This window comes from Sceloporus occidentalis, unplaced genomic scaffold, assembly GCF_023333645.1.
Source record: "Sceloporus occidentalis isolate IW3139 unplaced genomic scaffold, rSceOcc1.0.p SCAF_27, whole genome shotgun sequence".
Lineage (NCBI taxonomy): Eukaryota > Metazoa > Chordata > Lepidosauria > Squamata > Phrynosomatidae > Sceloporus > Sceloporus occidentalis.
Genome location: NW_028317007.1, coordinates 10,233,168 through 10,260,958, shown reverse-complemented (window position 1 = coordinate 10,260,958; position 27,791 = coordinate 10,233,168). Strand labels below are relative to the sequence as shown.

The 27,791-nt window shown below is 35.3% G+C and overlaps 1 protein-coding gene across 4 annotated transcripts in view; it reads left to right on the top strand.

The window, feature by feature from the left end:
- Positions 1-21,343, top strand: part of LOC149299924 (fibroblast growth factor 14-like) — a 278,072-nt gene extending 256,729 nt beyond the window's left edge. For all 4 annotated transcript variants that reach the window (XM_089485822.1, XM_089485820.1, XM_089485819.1 and 1 more), the window contains 2 exons: positions 17,572-17,770; positions 21,207-21,343. In XM_089485822.1, the coding sequence (XP_089341948.1) occupies positions 17,572-17,770; positions 21,207-21,343 (336 nt within the window). The remainder of the gene's footprint in view (positions 1-17,571; positions 17,771-21,206) is intronic.
- The last annotated feature ends 6,448 nt before the right edge of the window (positions 21,344-27,791 follow it).

Here is a 27,791-nt window from a genome sequence, read left to right as displayed (position 1 = left end):
AATGGTAAATCCCACATTGCTGTGTGTCATAGTGATCGGAAGAAATCACTTTTTTGCCTTGCATGCAGGTGTTTCCAAACACCTACAATTAGAAATCAAATGTGACTCATTACAAATCAGCTATCAGTAAACTAATCCCCTCGGAACGAAACATCAATACTATATAGAATGCTAGCAAGCAACATCCACTGGTTTATTGTATTCATAAAAAATATTATCATATTATTAACATTATATAATACGCCTCCAAAGACTAGACTTTAATAATGATGGGCTTGTTTGGTAAGCCCTCTTTTAACATTTTGGTTGTATGAAAATATTTTTCCATCTACCCGATATCTGACTCCAGCAGCAACCTACCAAGATCGGTATCCATCCAGTATCTATAATGTAGTTTATATATCTCACCAGCATAAAATCGTAATGTTATATGCCTTGATTTTATGCGTTTCCAATTAGTATTTAGATTAAATAAGACACCACACAAAGAGCTACTGCATTATTTTGTCAATGGCACACATGCATTGTTTATATTCAAATAAAAAGTTTATTTTTGAGATTTTTGCGGGTTATTGCGGGTTTTTCCTTCTCTTTAAGTCCAGCACAGAGATATTTAATAAACATTAGCATGCTTCCTAAAGCTGTTGGTGTTGGAAGTGTATGTTGTCTCATTAGATTGATTCAGTTTAATTGAAAATATCATGTTCTATGATAACATGTTCCACATATCTCTATTTGATGGGGAAAGGGCATTAACCCTAATGTATATCTGTAGGACTTTTTCTCTCCTTCTAGATGCAGGGTTGCTGTAGTAGCCATGATGCAGAGATTCAAAACCTAAAATAGTGTTTTTTTATTATTTTTTATTACGTACAGAATTGTACGTAAGCATGCTCCTAGTGTTCAGTATTTATCTTTTCATATTTCCAGACATATATAATCAAGCTTTGTAGTCACATTAACTAAATGTCATTCATGTCAATGTTTACCCTTTAGGATAAGTGGGTATGTTTACCTTGAGTGGTTAGTTTATGTTCGTCATTTTTCTTTATTAGTTATGGAGAATTGAAGAGAGGATTTACCCATCGCTAGGCATGAGCGAATGTTACAAGGTTTTATTTGGTTAGAACATTACAAATGTTCAACATGGGCTGGCAAGGGGGAATGTTGCTAATAAAAGAGTTTTGGGCCAGCATCTGGTTTGATTTGCAATTCACCAGTTGTCTATAGGGATATTAGGTAAGATATAGCCAAAACTAGAGGTTAGATTTTCTAAAGTGACTAAATGACTTTCATGTTCCTCTTGTAAAAGATCTGCCCTCCAATGCTAATAACGTGTGTCAGACAGCACCAGCCGAAGCAGACTTAACTTGTCAGTATGTTTAATCAGTTTTGGCATGCTATAAACCCAGGATCTTCAGTTGGACTTGACCTATGCTTGAGTTGTCTCATACTGTACCATTTAAAAGGACAGAATAAGAGCAAAATTGAGCATTATCTTTAGTGCAATTTTGTAAAGTATGTGTTTAGGACAGTTTGTCAGAATTCTACTTTTAAAAGTAGCATTTTATTAGGAGGAAAGTTGTCATTGCTTCTGAGTTTCTGTATAAAATACATTGAGCGTCTGATATTATTCCGTTTCCAAGTGTTTAACTAAAAGGGGCCATCCGTTTCCCATCTTGAAATGTCACATTCTGCGTATATCACTGTGCCTTTGGGCAGAGATCATTGGATTTTCCTTTAGTAGCAAATGTCTGTCCAGAGCCTATCGATGGTTTCAAAGAATGGACAAGTCAGACTATATACTACTTATTTGGAAATTGAGAGCCACATCTAAGAAAATTGTTATAGCATGCACCTTACAAACATATATATATATATATATATATATATATATATATATATATATATACTGCTTTTAGAACATAAGACGTTGAACCATAAAACTGTTGAAAAAATAAGTATTTTTTTTCAACTAATAAAGCTCATATTCCAACTGCTTTTAAGCCTGGATCGGTGATAAGGTTGTACAGGACAGATGCCCAAATAGGCCTCTGGACCTGGGGCTGCAGTTAATCATTTAATTGTGGTCTGCAGGACTTTAAAAGCCAGTAACTGTATTTTTTCCCAGTTCAGCCCAGTTGGCTGAAGTAACATTTGTTATCCATTGGCAGTTTTTTAATGGATTGATTGGATTTGATATATGTATATATTTGTATTATTATTATATCACATTTCAATCTATAATGTAAAGATGTAGGGTCATTCCCAATGATCTCTGGCATAAGAAACAGGACAATGATTTTCTCATTCTAGTTCAATAGCAACTAAGATCCAAGGAAACCCAAGTAAGGTCTTGATGTAGGTATATTGGACACCATTAATGATGAATAGGATAATAACTGTTGCTGATCCTAGTCATTACAGACCTGATATTGATGTAATCTTACTATGTAAGATAAAAAAAAAATCCAGTAATACCATTGACACTCTGGCTTGGATGATGACTTGTTGTATGTTTAGTGGTAGACATAAACATATGTAGACCCAGAACTGGTGGTGACTTCGTATTTTACATTAATTTGGTGATCTTAAATTAACATATAGCTGAAATCCTTGCTTAAACACAGGTGAATAATTCCTTGAAGAGTGTTCCTGACAATCAGTGTTGTTTACAGTAAAACTGTTACATAAAATGTTCACCATGACATGAAAATGTTAATACTTAGAATAGTCATTCAGAAAGTTAACTGTAGTTTTGGGTAGCCGTATTAGAAAGTTAACTGGTATTATTGCCTAGGTTCTGATGCTGAATTGATTGCAGGGAAAGACAGAAACTTTGATCTTCAGTATTACATATTTTAAAGATGTTTACACTTTGTTTTTGAAGCAATATATAAACCAAGCAAGTTATTTTCATGGTATACGAACAATTAATATCACATAAAAGCATCAGTTATAAAAAGCTCTTGGATTTGTTCTGCAACAGTAATTCACCTCCTCCTACTAGAGTAATCGGAGTCCAAGCTGTTTACATAGAGCCTTTATATGTTCAAAAGTTTTCCTTTGAGGTAATAATTTTAATTAACTTTGACCCAACTGGGAGATTGGCCTTAAGCCTTGCAGCTGGTTACACGCTGAATTCACATGTCAAATATTGATTTAAATAGCGAATCTAAGTATGTTCCTTGAGCCCTATGTTAAAACAATGGCTTCTCAATCAGGCAAGACCATAGCAGACAAATGTAACCCTTTGCATATTGCAACTTATTGCACTTTTTACCAATATAACAATTGCAACTTAAGTCCTTTCATATGCACATACAACCCATCCCTTCCTCAGCTGCATGCATCTGCTCTGAGTGAACATACGGTATATATATATATTAAAGAGCTAATCACTCACTGCATCAATTCCTTTTCACAGGGAGGTATAAGGGAGCTAATTAGATACAGACCTACCTGCTTATTAACTACATTGCAGCTCCCTGATGGTCATGATCTCCATATTCTTGTGCTTGTTCCAGGTGGAAAAATCTCCTACTCCATTCCCCATGGAGTACAGTGCCTTTGAGAAGCTTAACAAGCACTCCATGAGCATAAACCACCATTGTCTATGTTTAAACCTCATTGATGAACTTATACAAAATGGCACCCAAAAAAGGCTCAGACCATTAGAATAACCCCTAGTAGTCTAGTATATTAATCTGTCCCTACATTTGAATTCATCTACACTGATGTCTTGAGATAGCATTAGATGTTTTTGAACAACGGCTTGTGCAATACGTGAACTTCATGTAGTTAGCGTTCTTGTCGCTTCCAAATTTCATGACCTGATAAACACAACAGCCGCCTTTAAAAGATGAGTTTTTATACAACGAACTGTCTTTAAAAGGTTGTGACTTCACAAGTCACAACATTAATTCCCACTGGTTGTAATGTAAGTGAAACAAATGATTCTTACAGTCAATAGATACACAGTCAGAGGCAAGCAGGCAAGCTTCAGTATTGCAATTACTGATCCTAATCCTTGTTTCTTGATGTATAAGTGGGGAATTTTTATTCAGCAAGTATTCTAGATGTGCCCGTGTCTCTATAAACCCATGATACAAATATAGACACATTTGTACATTTTCTACATGTGCACAGGCACATCAAATCGGCAATTGAACCTAAATAATATGATATACGAAATTTTAAAAAAATGGTCACGACATGAAATATTTTTTTGGATATCTTCAAGGATACACATCGGGATATGGCTCCAAACAGAGTTTATTTAAGTAGGGATAGAAAAAAGGATTTACAATGCTTTCCCAAACATCTCTAGCTTTGATTCCTGTGATGTACTCTTAATAAAGGACATGCTCTTTAATAAATTAGATTACAGTGCCTTTTGATGTTGGCATAAACTCATCTTAATGGTGGATTCAAGGATATATAAAGATTTAATTTCACAGCTGTTACTCACCGCCAGAAGCATTGTAGCTAAACATGATATGAGTGTGCTTACTCCCACACAAATTATTTTTCATTTTGTACTTTTTGTAATTTCACGTATTACTTTTTTTTATCTATCACATTTCAAAAGCTATTTTATATTTGACTTTTTTCCTCCAAAGACAGAAATGGGATAATGACACAATACCTTGTCAATGAAAGAAATGAAATATCAACCATTCCTTAATTTCCCCACCTCAGCCTTTGGTGTTAGGATGCCAGCCAGTGGTGGAACTACCGGGGTCGCAGGGGTCGCGACTGCGACCGGGCCCTGGAGTTCTGCCAATCATGGGGGCCCAAGGGGTGCTGAGCGGTCTTTTTCAGCAACCGCTGAAAAGTGATGTTTAGAAAGTGATGTTAACAGCCAATTTAGCAAGAAACTTCCATTGGCTAATTTGGTTATATATAGGAATTACAATTCAGATAATGGAAAACGGTCAATTTAGTGCCCCACCAATATTAGTACTGGAGCTGCCTGATGGAGAATACCCTGTGCTTGTGCGCTGCTGAGCAGACATAAATGAGCGGCGGTGGGGGAACGAGCATAAAAAAAACCCCTTAATTCAAAGGCTATTATATAGATTAGAGTGCATATAGTTTCTGGAGTGTACCGCAAAGGCATGTTTGAATGATGCGTTGATCATCTCTGAGGCATCCAGTGCCATAGAAATTTAACTTTATTTGGCATGAAATTTAACTTTATTTGTATAGTTCCATAGAATGAATAGTATACACACTTACATTATTTATTTAATTTAAAAAAAGGTGATAATGTTTGCTGGAAGAAGAAAATTGTAAGCTTGCAAGAATAGGAGCCCCGTTTCCTTGTGTGCTAGTATCTCTTACATGTGTTATTATTAATTTTGGATATCATTAATTTTAATGTTATTGCTCATTTTTGTATTCTCTCTTGCCAGCTCTATTTAAGTAAAATGTAATAATAAAAGAAATGAGTGTCTTGAAATTAGTAATTTCAAAGATAACTCAGCCTAGGTGCACAATGATAGCAATGAGGTTCACAGGAAGGTTGTGACTATCTTCTAAAGCCATTTAGATGCTTTTTCCATACTGGGGTTAAAGATTACATTAAAATGCAATTCAAAATTTGGTCTCATAGCAGTGTAGTAGATTCCAGCATTAGATGACTGACTCAAGTTTATTTGCATTTAAGCATTTCATTTATTATACACTTGCTCCCTGTTAATGTTAAACCAAGAATGATCATTAATGTTTGTAATAGAAATTAAATAACGTATGTCACGTTACTTGGCTGTTTCCTGTATAGTATAGTATAATGTACAGAAGATTATACAGGAGTAGTTTTATAAAGAGCATGCTAATTCAGATATTTTGCTTAGGCAATGAATAAAAGACACCTTTAAACTGTTCATTATTAAAGCTGTAACACTTAACAGAGTTTTACTTTTTTTCATATTAATCCATTGGTAAATTACATTCCACACTTTTTCCAATAAATGATAAAAACAATACCAAGATAAAAAAAAAAACCTGTGACTTATGTCAACTGATTAGTCCTGTAGATCACATGGAAAAGTCACATTTGTACAGTACTGTGCAAACATTTTAAAATAAAATGCTGTAAAGTTGGAATGCTTTCACAAATAGACATGTTAATAGTTTATTTTTTATCACTTAACAAAATGTAAAGTGAGTGAGCAGAAGAAAAATATAAACCAAATCAATATTTGGTGTGACCAACATTTGCCTTCAGCATCAATTCTTCTAGGTAGACTTGCACACAGTTTGTTTTAAGGAACTCGGCAGGTAGGTTGTTCCAAACATCTTGGAGAACAAACGACAAATCATCTGTGGATTTAGGCAGCCTCAGTTGCTTCTCTATCTCTTCATGTAATCCCAGACAAACTCGATGTTGAGAGGACGGCTTTTTGTTGTCCGTACCATCACTCCAAGGACTCCTCTTTTTTATGCTAATTTTAGTTCTTACTGACTTTGGTTGTATGTTTGGTGTCATTGTCATGCTACAAAATAAAATTGGGGCCAATCAGATTCCTCCCTGATGGTATTGTATGATGGATACATATCTCCGCAGCATTGAGGAGACTATTCCCCAACTTCATTTGCAGAAATGTAGCCCTAATCATGCAACAAAACCTCAACCATGCTTCGCTGTTAAAGTCCATTAATTCTTGTACCGCTCTCCAGCCATTTGGTGAACAAACTGACTTCTGCTACAACCAAATATTTCAAATTTTGACTCATCAGTCCAGAGCACCTACTGCCATTTTCTGCACCCCAGTTCCTATGTTTTCCTGAATAGTTGAGCCAACAAAAAAAAAGAGTGTCCAACCTGCTAAAGTAGGATCCAGAATAAGATAGCTTGGTATTCTGAGTCTGCTTGTTATGTTAAATGGCACACTTCCTCTCCTACAGCTTAAAACTTTTTAAATTATGTATACTATATTGTAATTTACCGTAATCTCCCACGTTATTATTTAGCATTTTAGTGTACACGGAACATTTGCCTCTCAGAGTGGATTTTGCCTTCTCTCCTACAAATGCTTTATACTAATAGACTTAATATTAGTGCTAAATATTAATTGCATTGTAAGAGACCACACAACATTTTATAATACCTTTATAAAAATTATGAAAACTGATCTAGGATTCTGAAACAGCTATGTGTGGCAATAAAACCCGGCAATAGATGTGGGGCAGAAACACAGACCAGTAGCCCATAGATATGCTGCGATCGTACATCTGTTTGACCCGAGCTACTAAACATGTATCCTTCAAGGATTATCAAAAGAAGTCAGAGGTTAAAAATGTGGGTCCTACAGTGCTATTTAAATGCAATGACAGTTCTATTTGGTACCTTTCTGCCCACAAAGTAGTTAGCAAGTATTCCAAAGACCAATTTGAAAAGGTCAAGATAGATGGTCAAGGATGTAGCTAAGCGTTATATTTATAAAACCCTCCTTCTGTACAATTTTAATCAACCTTTATATGTATTTTCTTTATTTCTAACACTGTTTTTACAAAAATGCATCATTTTATATCACACATAGTATTTGTAGACCAAATACTTAAAGCACGCGTATTAAAATGCAAACGTTCAACCATGTTGGAAATGCGATTGATCATCTAGCACAAGCTAAGGCCATTTTACTCGAGTTACTGCTCAAAACCTTTGAAATAAATGTTAATCATATTGTTCTATTTACATACAAATCCCACAATGCTTACACAATATTTAGTTTATTAGCTCTTCTCTTCCATACATTCAGGCAGCTTCTTTCAACTTGATTTAACATTGGCATGCATCTTTCATATAGAAGTTTTTGGGTAGAAATGCATTTCATAATGTAATTTTTACTCTGTATATTCTCTTTAAAAATTTTGAAATGGCACGTTTGCAGCTGCTTTCCAATAACTATAAAAAATGTAAGCATTTAGACTGTTTTCAATGATCAAACATCTGATTGAACTTTGCATTCATTTCCCACTGATGTTTAATTAATGCATTATTTACAGACAGATAAATTATTGTTTTTAAAGGCATATACATTGGGCGCTTTGCAAGCAAGTACAGAGACTGTGAATTTTTAATACCACTTCTCAATGAAAGTAGCTATGGCAACATTAAACGTGGGAGTAGCAATAAGCATGTCACTTCTGAGCTTATTAAAATTATTTTAGGAGAAGCGTTGAAATATTTGAGTACTACACATTTGCTTCTTGTAATATAAGGGTCAGTCATTCCCGTGTTTTTATTTCAGAGATTAGTCCATGAAATACATTGATTCCTGTTTTAGTTTGTTAACCCGATGGCTGTTATCTGACATCTGTCATTGTGTAGTTTCACATATGTGCATCAGCCTTCTAGACAATATGGCAGTGTAGAGAAGAGGAACCTAGTAGTCACTGAGACCCTACAGAGCACAGAAAGGCTAATGAACAAATACATAACTGTTCATTTTAAGCAGCTGCAAAGGCAAGACAAATATTATCAGCTATAAAATAGTTATGAATGAAAATAACGGTTAGCCCTACATGTGGTTATTTACTTTATCTAGGGGCGTTTGTTCTTAATGCATATGTTTGCCAAAGGAGCACATTCCAACAAGAACAAGAGGATTTATAATAACCTGGAGAAATTGGATTATGAGTTGTAGACTGAGTTTCTTTCCTCGAAAAGTGAGGAGACATAATTTCAATATACAAATACGCTCAAGGTTAATACAAAGGTCCCTCAGTGGGACTTCTCATCCCAGTAGCTGTGCAAATGACAAGATGACATCCTTTGAGATAAATGGAAAGAAGGCTTAACCTTCAGCAGAGAAAATGAATTTTCCAGGAAGTGAAGCCATAATAAGAAATTTACTAAAGTTGTGGGGCACATGATAACAGACACCATAGAATCCTGTTTAACAAACTGTGGTTCATATCCTTGGAGTCTCTAGAGTCAAAGACTACTGCCACCACCCGTGTCAAAAATATTTATTAAAAAGGGCCGTGGAAGCAATACATAAGAGGAAGCTTATGAATATGATATAGTCTGTAGCAAGAGTGAGGCGATCATTCATTAACTCAAGGCTACCTCTAGGAACTGCTTGAATGGTCCAGTGTATAGTCTGCCATAAAGGAAACCCCAGCCGAGTCGTTAAGGCTAGCATGTTTTCAAAAGCGATATTTCTACAGCTAGCTGTCTAAATGTTAAATACGTAATAATCTGTAGGTTTACATGTACAATGTTATTATGGCTAATATTGATAGGATGTAAAGAATGAAGGCATTTGCGATTTGCTGCTGCAGTAATGCATGTAACTTGGCTTCCTTAGTCAAACAAGCATCTTTTATGCAAGATGGGGACTACAGACAGTGTAGAGTCTGAAGGACATACTTTATATTGGAGATCCTTTTTCATCAAGAGCCTTTGGCCAAGAAGGCAATTACAAAGATCTGTGTTAATATTCTGTAGTACGATAGCTGGTGTTTTGTTTTTTTAATATCATTGCTATTAAAAAGAATAACTGGATATTTTTGATATACTAATATACTTACATCTTTGTGTCTAGTTTTATACCATCTAGTCCCACCTTGCATGGAAGAGTCAGAGGTTTGCTTGTGCGTTGTCTGTAGGCTTATGGTTTTGCATCATTTATTTGCCTAATTTGCAGATCACACTCAATTTCACATCTGCAGCCAAATTATCTTTTAAATAGCCACTTTCCCTCAGCCTGTATATGCAACGAGGGAATTATAGGGTTATGCATTCAAATGTGTTGCACATATAGCTCACTAATGATACAGATGTGATTACTAATGTAAGAGCAACCACATGTAATCCTTCAAAGTACTGCATGGAAAGCAATATTCTAAGCACAGCTCAGAGATAATGTATTTACGGGTTTCTAAATACTAGCTTTAGGGTGTCGCTTTATGAGCCTCAAACGATAAAATTAAAAATAAACATACTGAGCTGTTTAAATTGGTCTTGTGAAAAAAAAGAAATGGCTTATATAATGAAGACGTAGATGTCTTTGATTAATGGAAAGGAAATTCAAAAGCACTCTTTCCTGTGACTGACATTCTAGGGCAATGATGGCGATCGTTTTTGGGCCTGAGTGCCCATTTTTGTGCATCAAAACAAGTTGCAGACCTCAAAGTGCCAACACTGCATATTAAACATGGAGATGACGTTTTTTCGGTACAAAATGACTATACACAACAGAATGCATCAATATAACATATTAATAGAAAGAGATTATTTTAGGATAGGCAGTGGGACCCAGGGGACATTTCAGAGGACTGTGGGAAACAAGAGATGCAAACTATTGAGCTTAAATAATAACAACAGAGAATTAAGTATTAGCTCTTTCCAATATCTGCGGTGGGAGCGGGAGGCGTCCGTCTTCCCGTGGTGCGCGCTTCACAGCTGAGCGCCAGAACAGCAATCACATTCCTATCATGCCCAGGCATATCCAGATTTCAGGATGTACTCGCAGACTTGGCATGATAGGAGTATGATTGCCCTATCTACCCCTTCTCACTCCCTTCTGCCTATCTACCCCTTCTCCCTCCCTTCTCCCCTATCTACCCCTTCTCCCTATCTACCCCCTTTCCCCTGTCTCACTCCCTTCTCCCTATCTACCCCCTCCTAACTATCTACCCTCTCCCTCTTTGAAGTTCACTTACCTTTCAGGAGTCCTGCGGTGGGGGTGCAAGGCCTCTGCCTCCCAGATCTGCCACTGTATGCAACAGTATAGAGTGATGGGAGTTATGATGTACTTTTAGAGCATAATTAGATCATGAAAAAGACATTGGAAATGGTACAGCATAACACCCAACACTCTCACACACTTACCAATCCACACATATACCAATCCACACACATACTCATCCACACACATACTCATCCACACATATACACCAAACCACACATATATACTAATCCACACATATACACCAATCCACACATATATACCAATCCACACATATATACTAATCCACACATATATACCAAACCACACATATATACCAATCCACACATATATACTAATCCACACATATACACCAATCCACACATATACACCAATCCACACATATATACTAATCCACACATATATACCAAACCACACATATATACCAATCCACACATAAATTCTAATCCACACATATACACCAATCCACACGCATACCAATCCACACATATATACTAATCCACACATATACACCAAACCACACATATACACCAAACCACACATATACACCAATCCACACATATACACCAAACCACACATATACACCAATCCACACATATACACCAAACCACACACATACTCATCCACACACATACTCATCCACACATATACACCAAACCACACATATATACTAATCCACACATATACACCAATCCACACATATATACCAATCCACACATATATACCAATCCACACACATACTCATCCACACATATATACCAAACCACACATATATACCAAACCACACATATATACCAATCCACACATATATACTAATCCACACATATACACCAATCCACACATATACACCAATCCACACATATATACTAATCCACATATATACCAAACCACACATATATACCAATCCACACATATATACTAATCCACACATATACACCAATCCACACGCATACCAATCCACACATATACCAAACCACGCATATATACTAATCCACACATATACCCATCCACACATATATACTAATCCACACACATACCAATCCACTCTCACTTAATGCTTTCCTACCTTTCCTTTCTTCTTTCAGCTTCTTTTCCTCCTCTTCGCTCCTCTTCTTCAGTTCTTCTGTCTTCTCTGTCTTCTTCCGGGTCAGAGGGCACGGACAGCGGTGGGCGCGGCTTCAGTGCTGTGCGCTGGGATCTGACAACAAACCCCGGCGCACAGCAGCTGTTGCCGCGCGGATCACAAGGGAGCGGTATCGGAGGTCTTTAACAGACCTCCGGCTCCCTTGAGTGATTTTAAGACGGGTTCAACCCAGCTTAAAATCACTCAAGGGAGCCGGAGATCAGTTAAAGATTACTGTTCGTCTCTGGAGGGGTGCCGGGTGCCGCAAGTTGGCACCCCCCTGATGAGCGGCGGCGTCGGACCCCGCGGCGGCACCCCCTGGAGTGTGGCGCCCTGTGCGGTCGCACAAGTCGCACACCCCAAAGGCCGGCCCTGCGCGGGAGCCGACGCCGTGGCTACAGTCACGGCGTGCCCACAGAGACGGCTCGGCGTGCCAACAGCGGCACGCGTGCCACGCGTTCGCCATCACTGTTCTAGGGCATACTAAAATATAGATTTCGTCAATAAGCCCAAATAATACTCTGCCAAATAATTTTTATGATCATTATTGACTGTGAGTATGTATGGATTGTCAGGACAGCAAATTGCACAGGTCTTATCTTGCAACACAAAATATCTTTGAGATATTTTTGAAAGCATTATTTGCTCGAGTATTTTAAATGTATCCTAATATATGAAAAGTGTTTCGTAACCTCTTGAGAAAGAGCTTCATATTTTGAGTAACTCAGAAAAAAGTGTAAACTTAATGATGCCAAAAAATAAAATAAAACTTTGGGTATCACATTCAGTGCCACCACATTATCACAAGATAATTCATTTTCTTTATATTCATAATCTAACTAAATCTCTTATCATTTGGGGTACAGGTTGACAATAACCCACTATAAACCATGTGAGGTACCTGCCTTTTAATATGCCAATCACATAACAATTATTAAGATCACATTAAGCAAACCTCATAGATTGAGAGGGCCGAACAGGCAGAAGTGAAGTCTTAAGTTAGAAGATGTATTATTTCCTTTTTAAATATTTGTTTTCTATGAAAGTTCATGGAAAATTATTCTGTGACAGACGCAATATGTAGTATCAGCTTCTCTACCTTCCTTCTCTTCAAAGAGTCTATTTTAGTAACGCTAATTAGCAATGCACACGTTTCCTGTTTACCAGTTTATCACAAGGCCACCATCTGTGTATTTTTTCAACTTCCCTTTAACAGCTTCCATCAAATAAGCATGATAAAGTTACTGTTGCCAACTCATCAATTCTCCTTAATAAGACGGAGACAAAAAAGAACGGGGCAGTGACATAAAATTGTATTAAAGCTAGTACACAAGAAATATGTTCCAGTGCGCATGCCTACAATGCTGACTAATGTCAAGAGGACCCTCTCATCACATTGTGGGCAGTGAAGGACAATGAAGCACCTTAAGTAGTTATGTATGTGTGTATGTATGTATATACATATATATATATATATATATATATATATATATATATATATATATATATATATATATATATATATATATATATATATATATATATAAATGGCCCAATCTACTGGAATACTCTTTTGATGACTGTTACAGCACTTTCAAACCAATGGACCAAAATCACTTTTTTATTATTATTATTATTATTATTATTATTATACATAACCTCTATAGTTCCCTTAACTTATTCCTCAATAATAAGTATTATTTCTAGCTGTAGCTCTTGACTTTCCTTTGTCTGTCTTCATTACTGTGTGAATATGATCAGTAATTGCTGATAAAAATGTTAGATATTTTTTTTACAAAAATAATAACTGTTCTCCCAAGGTAAATCAAATGGCTTCAGTAACACCGTTTCTCTGGAACTAAGCAGTCTTTAGAAGTCTTCACTAAGGAAACAGCTGCAGGCAGCAGATTGCTATACGTATAGATAAAACTATATTAGGAGACGAATATGATCAGGGTTGACACTGTATTATAAGGGACTCCCTGCAGCTGTGGAAAAGAAACCCACGCTATTACGGGTCACTAACTAGATTGAAGATATTCCTCAGGGCGTCAAACAGAAATTGACTACGAGGGAAAAAATCCAACTGATGCAGATGTGGTTTGAAGAGATGTGACATGTATAATTACAGTCGCTGAAGGAAACTGGCTTCTTCCAAGATGACCCAACAGGCGATATTAAGAAGCAGGACAGTGACTAACTAACGCACATTAATAAGGCCTGCTATAAATGAATGCATCAGTGTTTGACAGTCTCTTAAAAAATCGTACATTAGTCACTATAATATTAGGCAGTGCCATGCTATTGAAAAAGCACAATGTCCAGTGTGTCTAATAATGATATAACGTATATTTGCAACAATACTAAAGATATTTTAAAGATACAAATGTATCGACATTAAAACACTATTGCAAAATTATTTCCTAGTGTTACTTTATTCCACTGTGTCGATATAACTCAGGCCTTAATTTGAAGCTTTATAAAGCCTAATCTGATATCAAAAATAGAGTATAATATAGAGTGTTATTCCCAGAAAGTGAAACCATGTATATAAAGAACATACATTGTGGGGAAGCGATAATTTGAATAAAGTGTATGATAAGAACGATTAAAGAAAGTAATGCGAGAAAGCAAGACAAATACACAAGCAAATGTTTACCAACTATATGGAGGAGAAGCATGGATTATGGTAACATATAGCTAGATCAATAGCATGAAATACAGACAAATCGAACCTAATGAAAGATCTGTTACTGAAGTAGGGTAGGCAGAAGAAAGCAAAACAAATATGTATTAAACAACAAAAATACAAAATGCTAATTAACAATTTAAAAAATAGTATTATATACGATTTCTAAATACGCTTTCACTCTTCTACCAACTCTTTGGGGATATGAATATATATTTAATTTGTAATTACTGCCTTTAGTTTTGTGGTTAGAAACTGCAATCACGACAAACTGGGAACCGGCTGTTCTTTATGTTGCTTCTAAATCATAACGGTACATCCCAGATGAAAATATTTTTGTGGTAAAGTTTAAATGTTTAGGAAAGCATATTAAACTAAACAAGTTGCAATAGTCCACATGAAATCATATATGCAAAATCACACGACTCTGCTATAATATACAACGTTTTAAAGATTAAAGAGTTAATTTGTTAAATTGGTAAATATTCTAAACTGTTCCATTGGTAATTAAAAGCCTTACCCATGATACAATCTGTAAATTGTACCCATGGGTGCATTTTAAGGAACACTGGAGATCCCCCATTCTTTTGCTTCATAGTTACAGGTTTTAAAATCAAACTTTCATTTCCTTATAGAAATTTTATAACATTCACAGATTGTAACTTGAAATGAGACGGTGAGAGCTAATTTCATTTTTAATGGTGAACTGAGGTGTTTATAGTAATTAGAAATGCAGCGTATGATTAATTCTTTCTTGTTTGATTAGACATAACAATTCTAGCATCTAAAAATATCTTTAATCAGAGTTCAAAAACAAATATGGAGGAATGCAAAAAGCTGCATGTTAAATTTAAGTATGTCACATTTTATCATTTTCTTACTATGAATTAAGAGTTATACATATTTTTTTTTCTTTTGAACAGATATACAATGCCAACAGATCTGTAATTCTCTTAATATCCTATATTTTATAGTAAACATATGTTATGATGTATACCAACTAAAATAAACAATATATATAACCTCATTAAAAACAAGTTTGAGATTAATTCAACAAGCCACCTAATAGCCTGTCGTACAGGACATCCTTGCTCGGAAGCATCTCGAGTTTTTGCTCTCTTGCGCCATTACAGAGGAAGAATATCCATCAAAATATCAGTCCAGAACAAAAATGTGAGGCAAGTTTCCCTGCACAGGGAAACCAACAACCCCAAATGTACATTGTGGCCTTCATGAACCTCGTCAATAGGTTTAATTGCAAAGCACAAGAGAGGTCCACATCTGTTCTGTATTCTATATAAATACAAAAAAGTTTTTTAAAATGTTTGACAAAACCAAACTAAAAGGTTTTTTTGGTTCACCAGTTCTCCAGTTTATTGTACATATTATATACAGTATACATCACAACATGTTGTGAAAAAGATTGTAGGCACCATAATTCTTATAGCCGATAATATTTTAGTGGCTTAATCTCAGAAGCCAATATTTTGATGGATCTGTGATCCAGAAATAAAATGGGGGTAAACTTTGTTTTGAAAGGGCAGCATCCTATAAATAGGATTGAGTCTATTTATAGGAGGACAAGACTTCAGTGAAATATTACTTCCCCAGTCTGTTCCTCTAACCAAAGCATCTGTATCACCACACAGCTTGATGTGTTTTGCTATCTCCTGGATATTAAAAGCTTTTTTTTTTTTGCTCTTTTTTTTTTTTTTTTTTTTTTTTTTTTATTATTATAAATGCAATAGGCTCTAAAAAAATATGATGTTGATATAGTGATACAGGTTGAATGTCTTTCCATGTTTGTGCGAAATTATTCTGCTGGCAAGAAACATTTTACCATGTTTCTGTTGATGGAAACCTTTTATTTACAGAACACACACACACACATATATATATATATATATATATATATATATATATATATATATATATATATGGATTGGACATTCAGCAATCAAAATACTATAATAAACTCCAGTATATGTAACATGATATGACTAAAAATGACTTGTCATTTAAATGAAATACTGCAGGGACATTTAGCCTTTGAATAGAATGTATTATACCATTCAAATATGCTGTAACAAATAAATTGGTTTACAGTATTTCGTGGAGGATGAATTGGTAGTTGGCCATAAATCAACCAAATTCCTATATTGAAGAATAGTGATAAACTGCTTTTAGGATGGTTTCAAATGGCTTTTTCGGTTACCAAGTAGAAAGTGTAGCTGAAGGTCATTTTTTTTAAATGAATTATCAGCAGAGCATAGCAGCCAGGGTTGACACATTACCACAAAGTGGCATTGACATTAATCCAAATTGACCAATAGATTTTGGCTCTTTCTAGAAAACATTTGGCTGTACTGTTTGCCTGATTAGCATGAAAATATACAGTAGTTCCCTAACCAACAAGATAAAGTTATTGGATTGGCACATCTGTAAGCTTTTTTTTATTCTCTTTTATTTCCAAATAATAAACCCAATATGCTAGTACAATACAATAGTCTAAAAAGTTATAGCATAACTTACTTTATTGGGACATTTATTAGACACAATGTAACTTTTTGATTTTTACATGCAATTTTTTGACTCTTTAATTTTCTTGATTTTTAAAAAGATAATGAGAATATTCAGCTTGGATTGTGCAAAATGTGCAAGTTTTGATTTGATATCTTTTTATAGATTTTAAAAAAAGTGGTAATATGGTAAAAAATTCACTTGTGATCTGTACTGGTGAATGTTATAGTCAAAATGCCGGGGTAAGGCACATAACAAGAAGAAGTCCTTATCAAATTCAGCCTATTCATCCAAAATGTCAGTTAAATAAGCGTGATTGTGTACTAATTCTGTTGCTGTATAAATTTGAGATAAATATGCTACAATAGTAATCAACAGGTTACTCAAAACTGTTAGGGAATTTAAGCTGGCTTACATTTATTAAATGCCTCTGGCAAAAGTTGATTTCATGTATCTATCTGTATAAAATATGTGTTATATAATCTGATAAAGCCTAAACTTTAACAAATTTTGGTCTTCTTATTTTTCTCTTGTAGGAACTTTTTACTCTGGAATGCAAGTTTAAAGAGTCTGTTTTTGAGAACTATTACGTTATCTACTCATCTATGATATACAGACAGCAGGAATCCGGGAGGGCCTGGTTCTTAGGACTCAACAAAGAAGGTCAAGTCATGAAAGGAAATAGAGTCAAGAAAACAAAACCAGCAGCCCATTTCCTCCCCAAGCCATTGGAAGGTAGGTTTCCTTGTGGTGGAACTGCTAAACAGAGGTATCCTCCAGCTCAAAGCTATAAATTAATTACTGTGTTATTCAAACAATAAAACTTTCAAACCTCAATGGTAAAACATTGTATTTCCTACTTATGCAATGTTAATCCATCCTATTTTTGTGCTGAAATACCCTGAAAGAACATTGATTTTCATTTAGTAAAAAGTAACTTGTGCATCATACCCTTCATGATGCACCAGGTACATCACAAAAATCTAGTCCTATAGCATTGGTGACATACCCAGTACTTCATGGGTTAATATTGGAGCTGCAGTCACACCTCTTGTTGGAAGAGGGCTATCTAACAACAGTACAGTCTTTCTTTTGTCAGCAAGATATCTTTGTGTGTGTATGTACACTAAATGAGAGTTATTAGAGTAAAATAAAAAACAGTAAAGTCATCCAAAAAATTGTTAGTGTTAGTATTCCTACCTAAAACTAGGTTCACCATTACCAAATAATAAAAATGAACCTGAAATATTTGCGTTGCAGCCTGTGGGAAAATTCTATTATTTAATTAATAGAGATAAATTTTATTTACTGTTAATTTTAAATTGCCAACAATTTGGGAGCAAAGTCAACATGGGATGAGGTGAATAAGATTGTACTGATAGCAACGATGGTTTATTCTGGTGAAAAGTGGTAAAAATGGAGCAAACACATTACTAAACTGAGTTCATCATTTTACTTTATCTCTTTGCCTATGATTTCAATGTTCGAAACATGACTCTTGACCTTTATTATTAGAGTGGGAATAAAATGTGGAGACGTTTGTACATCCTTAGAATGTCCAGGTATCTTGCCTCCTGTTAAATAGAGACCAGTATACAACCATGTAGGGGTAATACCGTGTCATACGTTGTTTATCTCTTTGTAGGTCAATGTGCCTTTTAATAAAGTTTCTAATTACTCAGCAAACTGAAATGTTCTAATAACAATTATGTCCAAAGACAGAAATCCTCCCAGTGGCATTTTCTCCTGAGAGAAAATGTAATTTCAAACTTTAAAAAGCTATAACACGATTTAGATGGTGTCAGTGGAAATCACTGCAAATACTTAAATACTTGATTAGTTAATGGTTTTGTCATGTCATTCATGCTTTTTTCCTAAATATAAAATCAAGGTCAATAAATTGGTCCTGCTCTGTGCTTTTTGCCCTATCATTTCATTTACTCTTGAATATGGTTAGTTCTGGATAATATACTTTTTCAGTGGGTTTAATGTGCTTTGCCACTAGTGTCTATTCTCCAACAGCATGCATACCACAATGGATTTTATGATATGTGGCAAATAATACACATTATTTGGTCTCATGTTTATAATAAACGTTTTATTATAAATTGGAGACTTTGCCTTGTAAGGCCGTACATATAGAGAAAGTTGATCCAGTTATACAAGTTGCGCTATACTCTGGCTTTGTTCACCAAAGCCTGTGTATAGATTATTATTATTTATTGTTATATATAGTGCTATCATATTCCGCAGCACTGGGCAAACAGGACATAGCAAGTAGTATATATAACATAACAATTCGACTTGCAGCCTGCTTAAACAAGCTTACAATTTAAATCAAGGTAGCTTGATCTCCAAAGACAAAATCATAACACCCACCTTTCTATACCAAGCACACAAAGTCGTAATTGGAGGCACCTTAAATTGTCCCTCGAGAGCTTAAGAGTCTCTCTTCTTATGGGTCGAGCAAGATGAATACTCCAGCTAACCCTGGCCTACCCAGTTCTGCAAAATAGGTCAGTACTGGACTAGAAATGATTAGGCAGCCCTGGCACTCGCAGCCACCCAATGAAATAAGTGCAGTTGTTGTTGTGCTCACGCAGCCATACATATCCGGTTGGTGACTACACTCTATAGGACATTATCTGCCACTGGAGTGCCAGTATAGGTATGCAACCCTACGGGCCACTGCCTTAGAGGACCTAAGCAAAAAAGGATTGAGAAGAGCCCCATATAAAATTCATATGGTGAAACTATAAATAATAACTATAAAGAAAATAATATACCTTTCTATACTTTTTCTATACCTTAACCTATACCTTATACCTATCAATAAAGAGCTGAGTTAGAAATGCGGGTAGCTGCCTTATCATATGATTGGGCTTCACTAAGTAGCTGTGTATGTTCACAAGCCTTTTTGAGCTAGCCTTCACCCACTCCCAATGCACATGGGTTTAGAATCGATCCACTAAGTAATGGTGTAATGTTTACTTTGTACAGCAATTATGACATCATTTTTAATACACACTGTACTTTGACCCACACATGTAATATGCAAATAGACTAAAGCTTTAGCTTTAGTTTCTGTTTAGACTTATTTAATATGTTTTGTGTGCTACATTACATTATTAACTCAGATTTAGTTTTACAAATCTTGTAGAAACTCCCTAGGATCCATTAATAATGTCGGTATCCTTCTGTTTTTACTATTAGATTATCTGGTAATATGATCTTTCATAGCCTAAAGGAGACTCTGTTTAGCTTACTTTACGATGCAAATCAAAATTCAATGATTGCCTTGCATTTTTCATAGATAACTAAACACTCATTTTTCATGAAAATCATTAATGCAAATTTTGCACGTATGACAGAAACTCTGTCAGAAAATATCCAGATTTCTATAAATTCTTATGCCACACACACAAACATTTCCCTGTCAATGCTAACTGTTTATAGGAAAGATATCATATTGTGCTTAGCAAATTGTCATGCTGGGGAAAATTGAGTTAGGAGTGAGAAGACAATAAAAGTCAGATAGGCCTAAAAATGAAGATTACATTTCTGTTCTTTTCCTGACTTCCTCTTCCTGCAAAAAAAAAGTGTTCCCTTCTGTCATGTAAACAATGATCCTTAAGGTCCATCGCAATGTCATGGAACATTGTGCAAAAATCTTTGTGTGCTTCTGCATTTTAGGTGCGTCCTCATGGTTGGTGGCCATCGTGATCTCCATCCTATGCAATCACAGTTGAAACTCTGGTTGTGTTTCTGTCTCTCCCTGCCTTCCTGCCTTACACTAATTGTGAAACAGGGAAAGAGAGACAAGGCGGTATTCTAAAAATAGAGTTTTTCCAACCCCTTGATTGCTGTTTTACAGTAATAAATGGCCTAAAAACAAAGCTGTTTTTGCCCTTTAAAAAGAATACAAGTATATCATTTTTATGGGCACAAGTAAAACGAGAATTGGGAAAACTGAGGTTGACAAAACACAAGACAAAGATGCCAGAAAAGCTCAGAACTACAGTGAAAAATATACTTGGTCGTGTAAACTGTACATTGCTACAGACCACTTTCAACAGGCTGCTTGCATAGAGATTTTCTTATTTATTTTTACCTTCTTCAAAGCGCAAACTCATGCTTACTGCTTATTTGCTTCTTGATTTTTATTTTACAGTTGCCATGTACCGAGAACCATCTTTGCATGATGTTGGAGAAACAGTGCCAAAGGCCCGGGTGACACCAAGTAAAAGCACAAGTGCATCTGCAATAATGAACGGGGGCAAACCAGTTACTAAGAGTAAGACATCATAGCTAGACCCTCAAGGGTTCTGTGACTTATCAGACCCTCCACACACTTGAGTGTTTTATCCCCACCAGACTATCCTAACTCCAGTGTCAACCAAGTGAACACACACTGGCTCTTTGCTGTTTCTGAATGAACGTGTTGAAGATGGATAACTCTCAGTGTGTAGCTCCTTCCTCCACTAGAAGATACCTGTGGAACCAGCTAAACTCAGACCATGGAATGCCCTACCAGATATGGAATGCCTTTTCAATATCTTTTCCGTGACTGTGACACTTCATGTGAATGACATACTTCACAAGTTCACTTGATACCTTGCCTGCTGACAGCTCCCCTTATTCCCCGTTTTGAGTCAAATAACAGAGAAATCCATGTGTTTAAGTTCTATTTTGTAGCACACAAATATTAAGTAATTTCTAGTTAGATGCTGTAAAACTGCGCTATTACAAATTTCTCTAAGGTTTTTTTACAAGGCTGCTTGCACCACTGTCTGACCTTTTGCAGGGATTGTGTTTCTTTAGAACTTGAATGTTTCAGGTGGCTTAGTTCTGAAAGCAATCAGGGAATCAGAGAGCATTCGAATCACTAATCTAAAATATGTCTATATTAAATAGGACTTAAATACCGATCAAGCGTGGAAATATTTAGTGACAGATACTGTGCTCTGCAAGATATGAATTACCGCAGAGGGAAACACATCAAACAACCAGTGGGACTTAAGCTAAACCTTTTGTTTGATGTCCCAATACTTTGCTTTTTTGTGTGTGTTTTATACATATCACAGGCTTACTGGTAATGGTAACATTTGCCTCACCCAGCAAGCAAGACCCACCGGTTTTTTAGGATGGTGGGTCCGTAGAAATCTGTAGGCCTTGTAGGCCTGAATTAAGGATCATTTTTCATCTATAACTCATAATAAAAATAAAAATTATGATAAGAATTCTGCTACCTACAGTAATTCTATTTTGAAATAATAAAATAAGTTGAGGGTTTTTTTTTAATAGGTTTAATTAATACTCCACCATTGGCTGTTCCCTAAATGTTCCGTAACTAAGCATGGGAATATTAGATATCATGTACCTCCTATTTTTATTTGATTTCTATTATTTTGCAAAAAGCAATGCAAACGTTAAACAAACATCACAATCTGATTTTTTTTTATCAAAAACTGGACGATGAATACAATATTTTAGCTTAGCATGCAGCGTCCAGTATTATTCATTTCTGCACCATACCATATATCGTTGAAACCCAGAGCTGTCAGAAACCAGAACTTCTAAGTTATAAGGTGCCTTGCTTAGGTTGCAGTGTATAGTGCACAAAACCAGTTTATGAGGCAACAGAACGTTTCAGCTAATCCGGTCGGTTTATGGTAGTGCCCTACACTGGCCCTGTGAGTCTTCACAATGGTATTGGGTTCCTCATGTATGATTCTACAAGCTGTCCACCGTATACAGAATATTGGTGAGGCCTTCTGTGCTGAAACTAAAAGCATGAACTAGACATACTACATAGGGAAAAAATACAGGACCAAAATAATCCTACTTCTGGACACCTGACGCAGAACAAAATATAAAAATATGTGTCTATTTTAATTTACTTAAATGACTAATGTATTCTTTTTTGAAAGCCCTTTGCACTGTCTGCTCTAATACTGTATTGTGATTGTTATACTTTTTTGGAATGAAGACAAGTATTGCCATGCAATTCTGTTGATGTTTACCAAAAGAAAGGAAACATCATGTTTGGCCAACAAGATTTATTACAACATGTTTACGATTCTGAAAGTCACTGAATTAATTAATTAGTAGGAAATAATGTGACTGTGGACAGAGATATTTGCTGTGCTGCTAGTCATATAAATGAAGGTTTGATTAACATTATTAATTTCATGTTTAAAAAGAATTCAGCTATATTGATCAAAAACACTTCATGATGGCCAAGGGAAAGCACATTCGCAAACATTTACCTAACTACATACACAACAACCAATTAGTCAACTTACATATGTGAGTAAAATTGCACAACATAATTTTAAAGTAATCACTGGGGCTGGTGTCCCAACATGCAAATCACATTCTTCTTCCCTGAGCATTGACATTATAGAACATACCGGGTAAATGTCCATCAAACCAGTTGACTGGTTCAAAGTAAGGCTGAAATTATTTTTGTAAATGACTACTACGTTCTGTAATAACACCTGTCAGTTACTCTTTGTATACTCTCTGTTTATATAGGTTGTCTTTAAGATTGTCTCATATATTTTTGTTGAACGGGTGTCTTGGAGCATATAATAAGTTGTTGCATATCACAGAAATATCTTTTTTCGTGTCCGTGCTTTTTTTTTATTTTTTAAACTTTCTGTCGTCTGATGTCTCATCTGTTGCATGGGATGAAGGTGATTCTGAGGATCTGCATGTAGTAAGCTATGTGTCTCAAGAAATGTTGGTATGTATTACTAAATTTACATACGTAGTATATGCAAAGCGTTTGTCTGCATTGTACAGTTTATGTGTTTCTTATCATTTGTTGTATACACAATTGCAACATATTTAATAAAAATGATTTATATGAAGAGAGAGAATTAAACAATTAACCAACTTCATATGAGATAATATTTAAAGGGCTTGCACTGGTCATAGTTAAAATTGAGTGCTGCGCCAGTCATACTCTTAATATTATTATTACCAAAATATACCAAAGAGTGTGATCATCTCTTAAGTTACATGTCCAGGATTAGATATCGACGCGATTTCTAAAATATACTTTATGATGTTAAAAAAGAATATGTACAAGTGTGTTGTGTCTCGAGTGCTGCATACTAGGTTTTTTTTGTACATTACTTATCTTCTATACTTCCAAATATGCATGTATGCGAACATGTTATTTTCCCAAGAATGCACATACTTTACTTTGTCATGTACAAGGGTTTCTCTGAACTGTTCCTTGCACAGCGATTGATAACTGGCTTATCAGACACAGAAAGGGTTGTTCATGTGTACAATTTTGGTTTGGCAATGTAAAAGGAATGTTTTACTTATAGCTTAATGTTTATTTTCTTATTAAACTTTTTTTCTTACTATATTTGCTCAATTTCAGAATGATTTAGTAAATGTTGTTTGGAGCTAGAAGTTCTACTCCCAATAATTGCTGAAGAAAAACATGTTACAGGTTCTTTACCCGTCTTAATCCATTCATATGTTTAATGAGTTAATATTTATTTTCCTATTAAACCTTTTCTTTTTCTTATACATTTTAGAATGTTTTAATGATTGTTTCTAGCAAGAGCTTCTGATCCCCAAAAGAACATGAAAATGGAAGGTTCTTCACCTCTTTAAACCCATTTTTATGTATTATGAGTTAGTGAACCAAATTGTGTGTTTGTTGAAGTGACAAGTTTACTAAAAAAAATAAATCCTAAAGATTACATTAGAGTGAAGAAGAGGTAAATAAAGGTATGTGTACTGTATATATGCCTCAAACAGTCTTAAGTTGTGTCGTATGCAGTATTCATGGGTTGTCCTTGTAATGTGTTTAACATCCAATGGTTACCATTGCCGTTTTACTTTTCTTTTCTTTTTTGTAGAGAAAATGTAAAATAAAATGTCAAAAAATGCAAACACTGATTTATCTAGACTTGGATGTCAGAAAGCATTGCCTTTGGCTTCCTTTGCGTACCATCATTCCAGGGTTCATACTGCATTGCTTGTATTTTTTATTTATTTATAAGTCCGATGACATTTATTTGCCCTATTATTTAGTCTGAATTTAGCTCAAGGATAAGAACAAGAATGTCAAAGCAAAAAAAAATAAAAATAATAATAAAGGCAACCTTACTGTACTTTGCCATTTCTACATGGTGTTTTAAATAGAGCTGTGATTTTTAGTTACAACAAAAACAAAATCCAAAAATGTAACATACGGACATAGAGGGTATTTTATAAATGTGATTTCCTTTAAATGCTTACTTTGGACAACACTAAATAAAGTGAATTAAATGTATTATAAATATAAATTACTCATTGATAAAAATTAAAAATGGCAACTCTCTAAATAAATGTGTCACCGCTCTGTGTCGGTAATGCAAATACAGCAGCGATGGATTGCAGACCTGGATCTCACTGTTTGCCCCAACCCATGCTGTTCTTATGCTCTGTACAGCCCAGCCCCCTGGGACACCGAAGACCATTTTAATGACGGGCACTTCATTCATTTTATATATCAACAATGTCTGAGACGTGCACCAAAAAATGGGCAAAATAAATCCATTGTGTGAGACTTCAAAACATTTTGTCATGAACATTGCCTTTATTGTGGTATATACTTTATATATTCAAGATATTGTGGTGTTTAATTTTCCTGTGTACTTCAAGCACACGGGACATAGTAATTTAGTTGGGGGGGGGGGAGTTCATCAAGTTAAACCATGCTGTTTTAGTGGGTTTTGCCACCCTGTGTTTCTTTTTCCATCCTTTGTTTCCTCAGTTAAACTATTATAATTATTGTATGACTTTATTGTTTAGCAAGAAACTGTATCTATGTAATACAAGGAATTTGGAATCCTTAATCTCCTGTGCTTTACAATACGCAGACCACCAGATTTCTGTATGGAGGAACTAACCTACCTGGGAACTCTCCAGGTTTGTCTTCAGTTGAAGTATTGCTTCTCCGGGCCATTTTGCTCTTTTTCTATGAAGAGGAGCATTTGGCCACACGTACTCCCGACAATTTTTGCCCCCCCCCTTATTTAATGTAACATCAGCTGCTAAGGGTTACATGTACCCCAGTTGTACCTGTGTCAACAGACTAATCAGAATCATTTACATTGAAAAATACTGGAAACAGAACTTACTTTACTTATCTATGTGAAACAAAAAAGTGCTTAGTATCTCTTTAATGAGACCTGGGCTAAAAATCCTATGTGGACTAGAACAGATTTTACAGAGTAATGTTACCCTGGTGTCATCTTGCTGCATGAAAACGCAGCAAGAAAAATAACCAATATTGATATTGTTTCAGCCTAAAGCAATCAATGTATACCAGAAAAGTGCTATAGGGAAGCATTATGTCACATTTGAAGTATAGCGTAAATTATTTTGCAATGGTCACATAATCTTAATAATTTAGATATTGATTTTAATGTCAACTATTTCATGGTTTTGTTTGAATTTTGTAAAGTTTTCACAACACCTTTGCTTAGATTTCTTTTAACGGGTTTGCAATGGCAACAGGAGTTTGGTTTTCTATGTGGAGTGATGGTACAACAGATTGAGGCAGAGCGCAAATGTTTCTTTGCTGCACAGGCTACGTGCTGTTTATGGGAACTTCTGAAAAGTAGCAAACACTGGCCAGTTTCTTTGAACCGGTGCTCTCCAAACAGTCCAATTACCACATGCCGCTAGGGCATAACACAACGCACACATCAATAATTTCTTTGATGCGGTCATACTTCTGTCTGAGTTTGGTATCAAAATTTTGAATTTATGAAGAACCTAGGTCACTGGCATCCATTAAACAGGGAATAAATAGCTGTATTGCTAAACAAGGCAACTGACTGATTGCAAACTAGCAAAACCTTTGTATTAGTAATTATTTACTAAATAAGCTCTATGGTGGGAACACCGACTCAGCAATGTATCATGAAAAGATGAGCTGACTTTTCTCAGATTTAGAAGGGAACTAGAAGGCAGATAAAGGTTTATTGAAACAAAATTAAATAAAACCAATATACATAGCAATGCCCACACTTTTAATTGTACTATATGCAAGAATAACTCAGCCCTTTTCATTATGTTTAATGATGTCAATAAACTGAAATGTTTCAACTGACTTAATACTTATGGCTTAGTTAATGAACTCCATAGTTATTTATTAAAGTCATCTTGTATTTAGTTTTAGAAGGAAACATATACTGTAATAGTATAGTAAACATCCAATATATTTCCTAATATTAATATATTTAATAAATCCAACTTAGTTAATTGGTTAGATCTTCGCAAGTGTTCCACTGAATGAATAATTGGCCTGTTATAGTACGTACATAACAAACCACTAAGCCAAATTGCACAATAAATGAACCACTTAATGAGGCCATTAATAAAAGATCATATACTGTTGCAAAGCCATTATCATTAGGATGAGCTCTTGTGATTTACTTAGATAGATGAAGGGCTAATGATGTGTTGTATTTGGAAAGAGGACACACTATTAGCAAATATTTCTATACGAGTTACACATATTCTAAATCATTCAAACTGTGTGATACATCTTAGAGTTAGTTCTGGCATAATTTAGCCTTTGATAAGCCAACCGACATGCCGTTTGTCTGAATGGCCAAAGTAAAGCTGTGTGATTTAAAACAAAAACAGAGAAATTAACACTGATTAAAGGAACCTCAGAAATAAAACAAGTTTTCCTATCACACCAATAAACATATTATTTCTGCGCTTGCTAAAC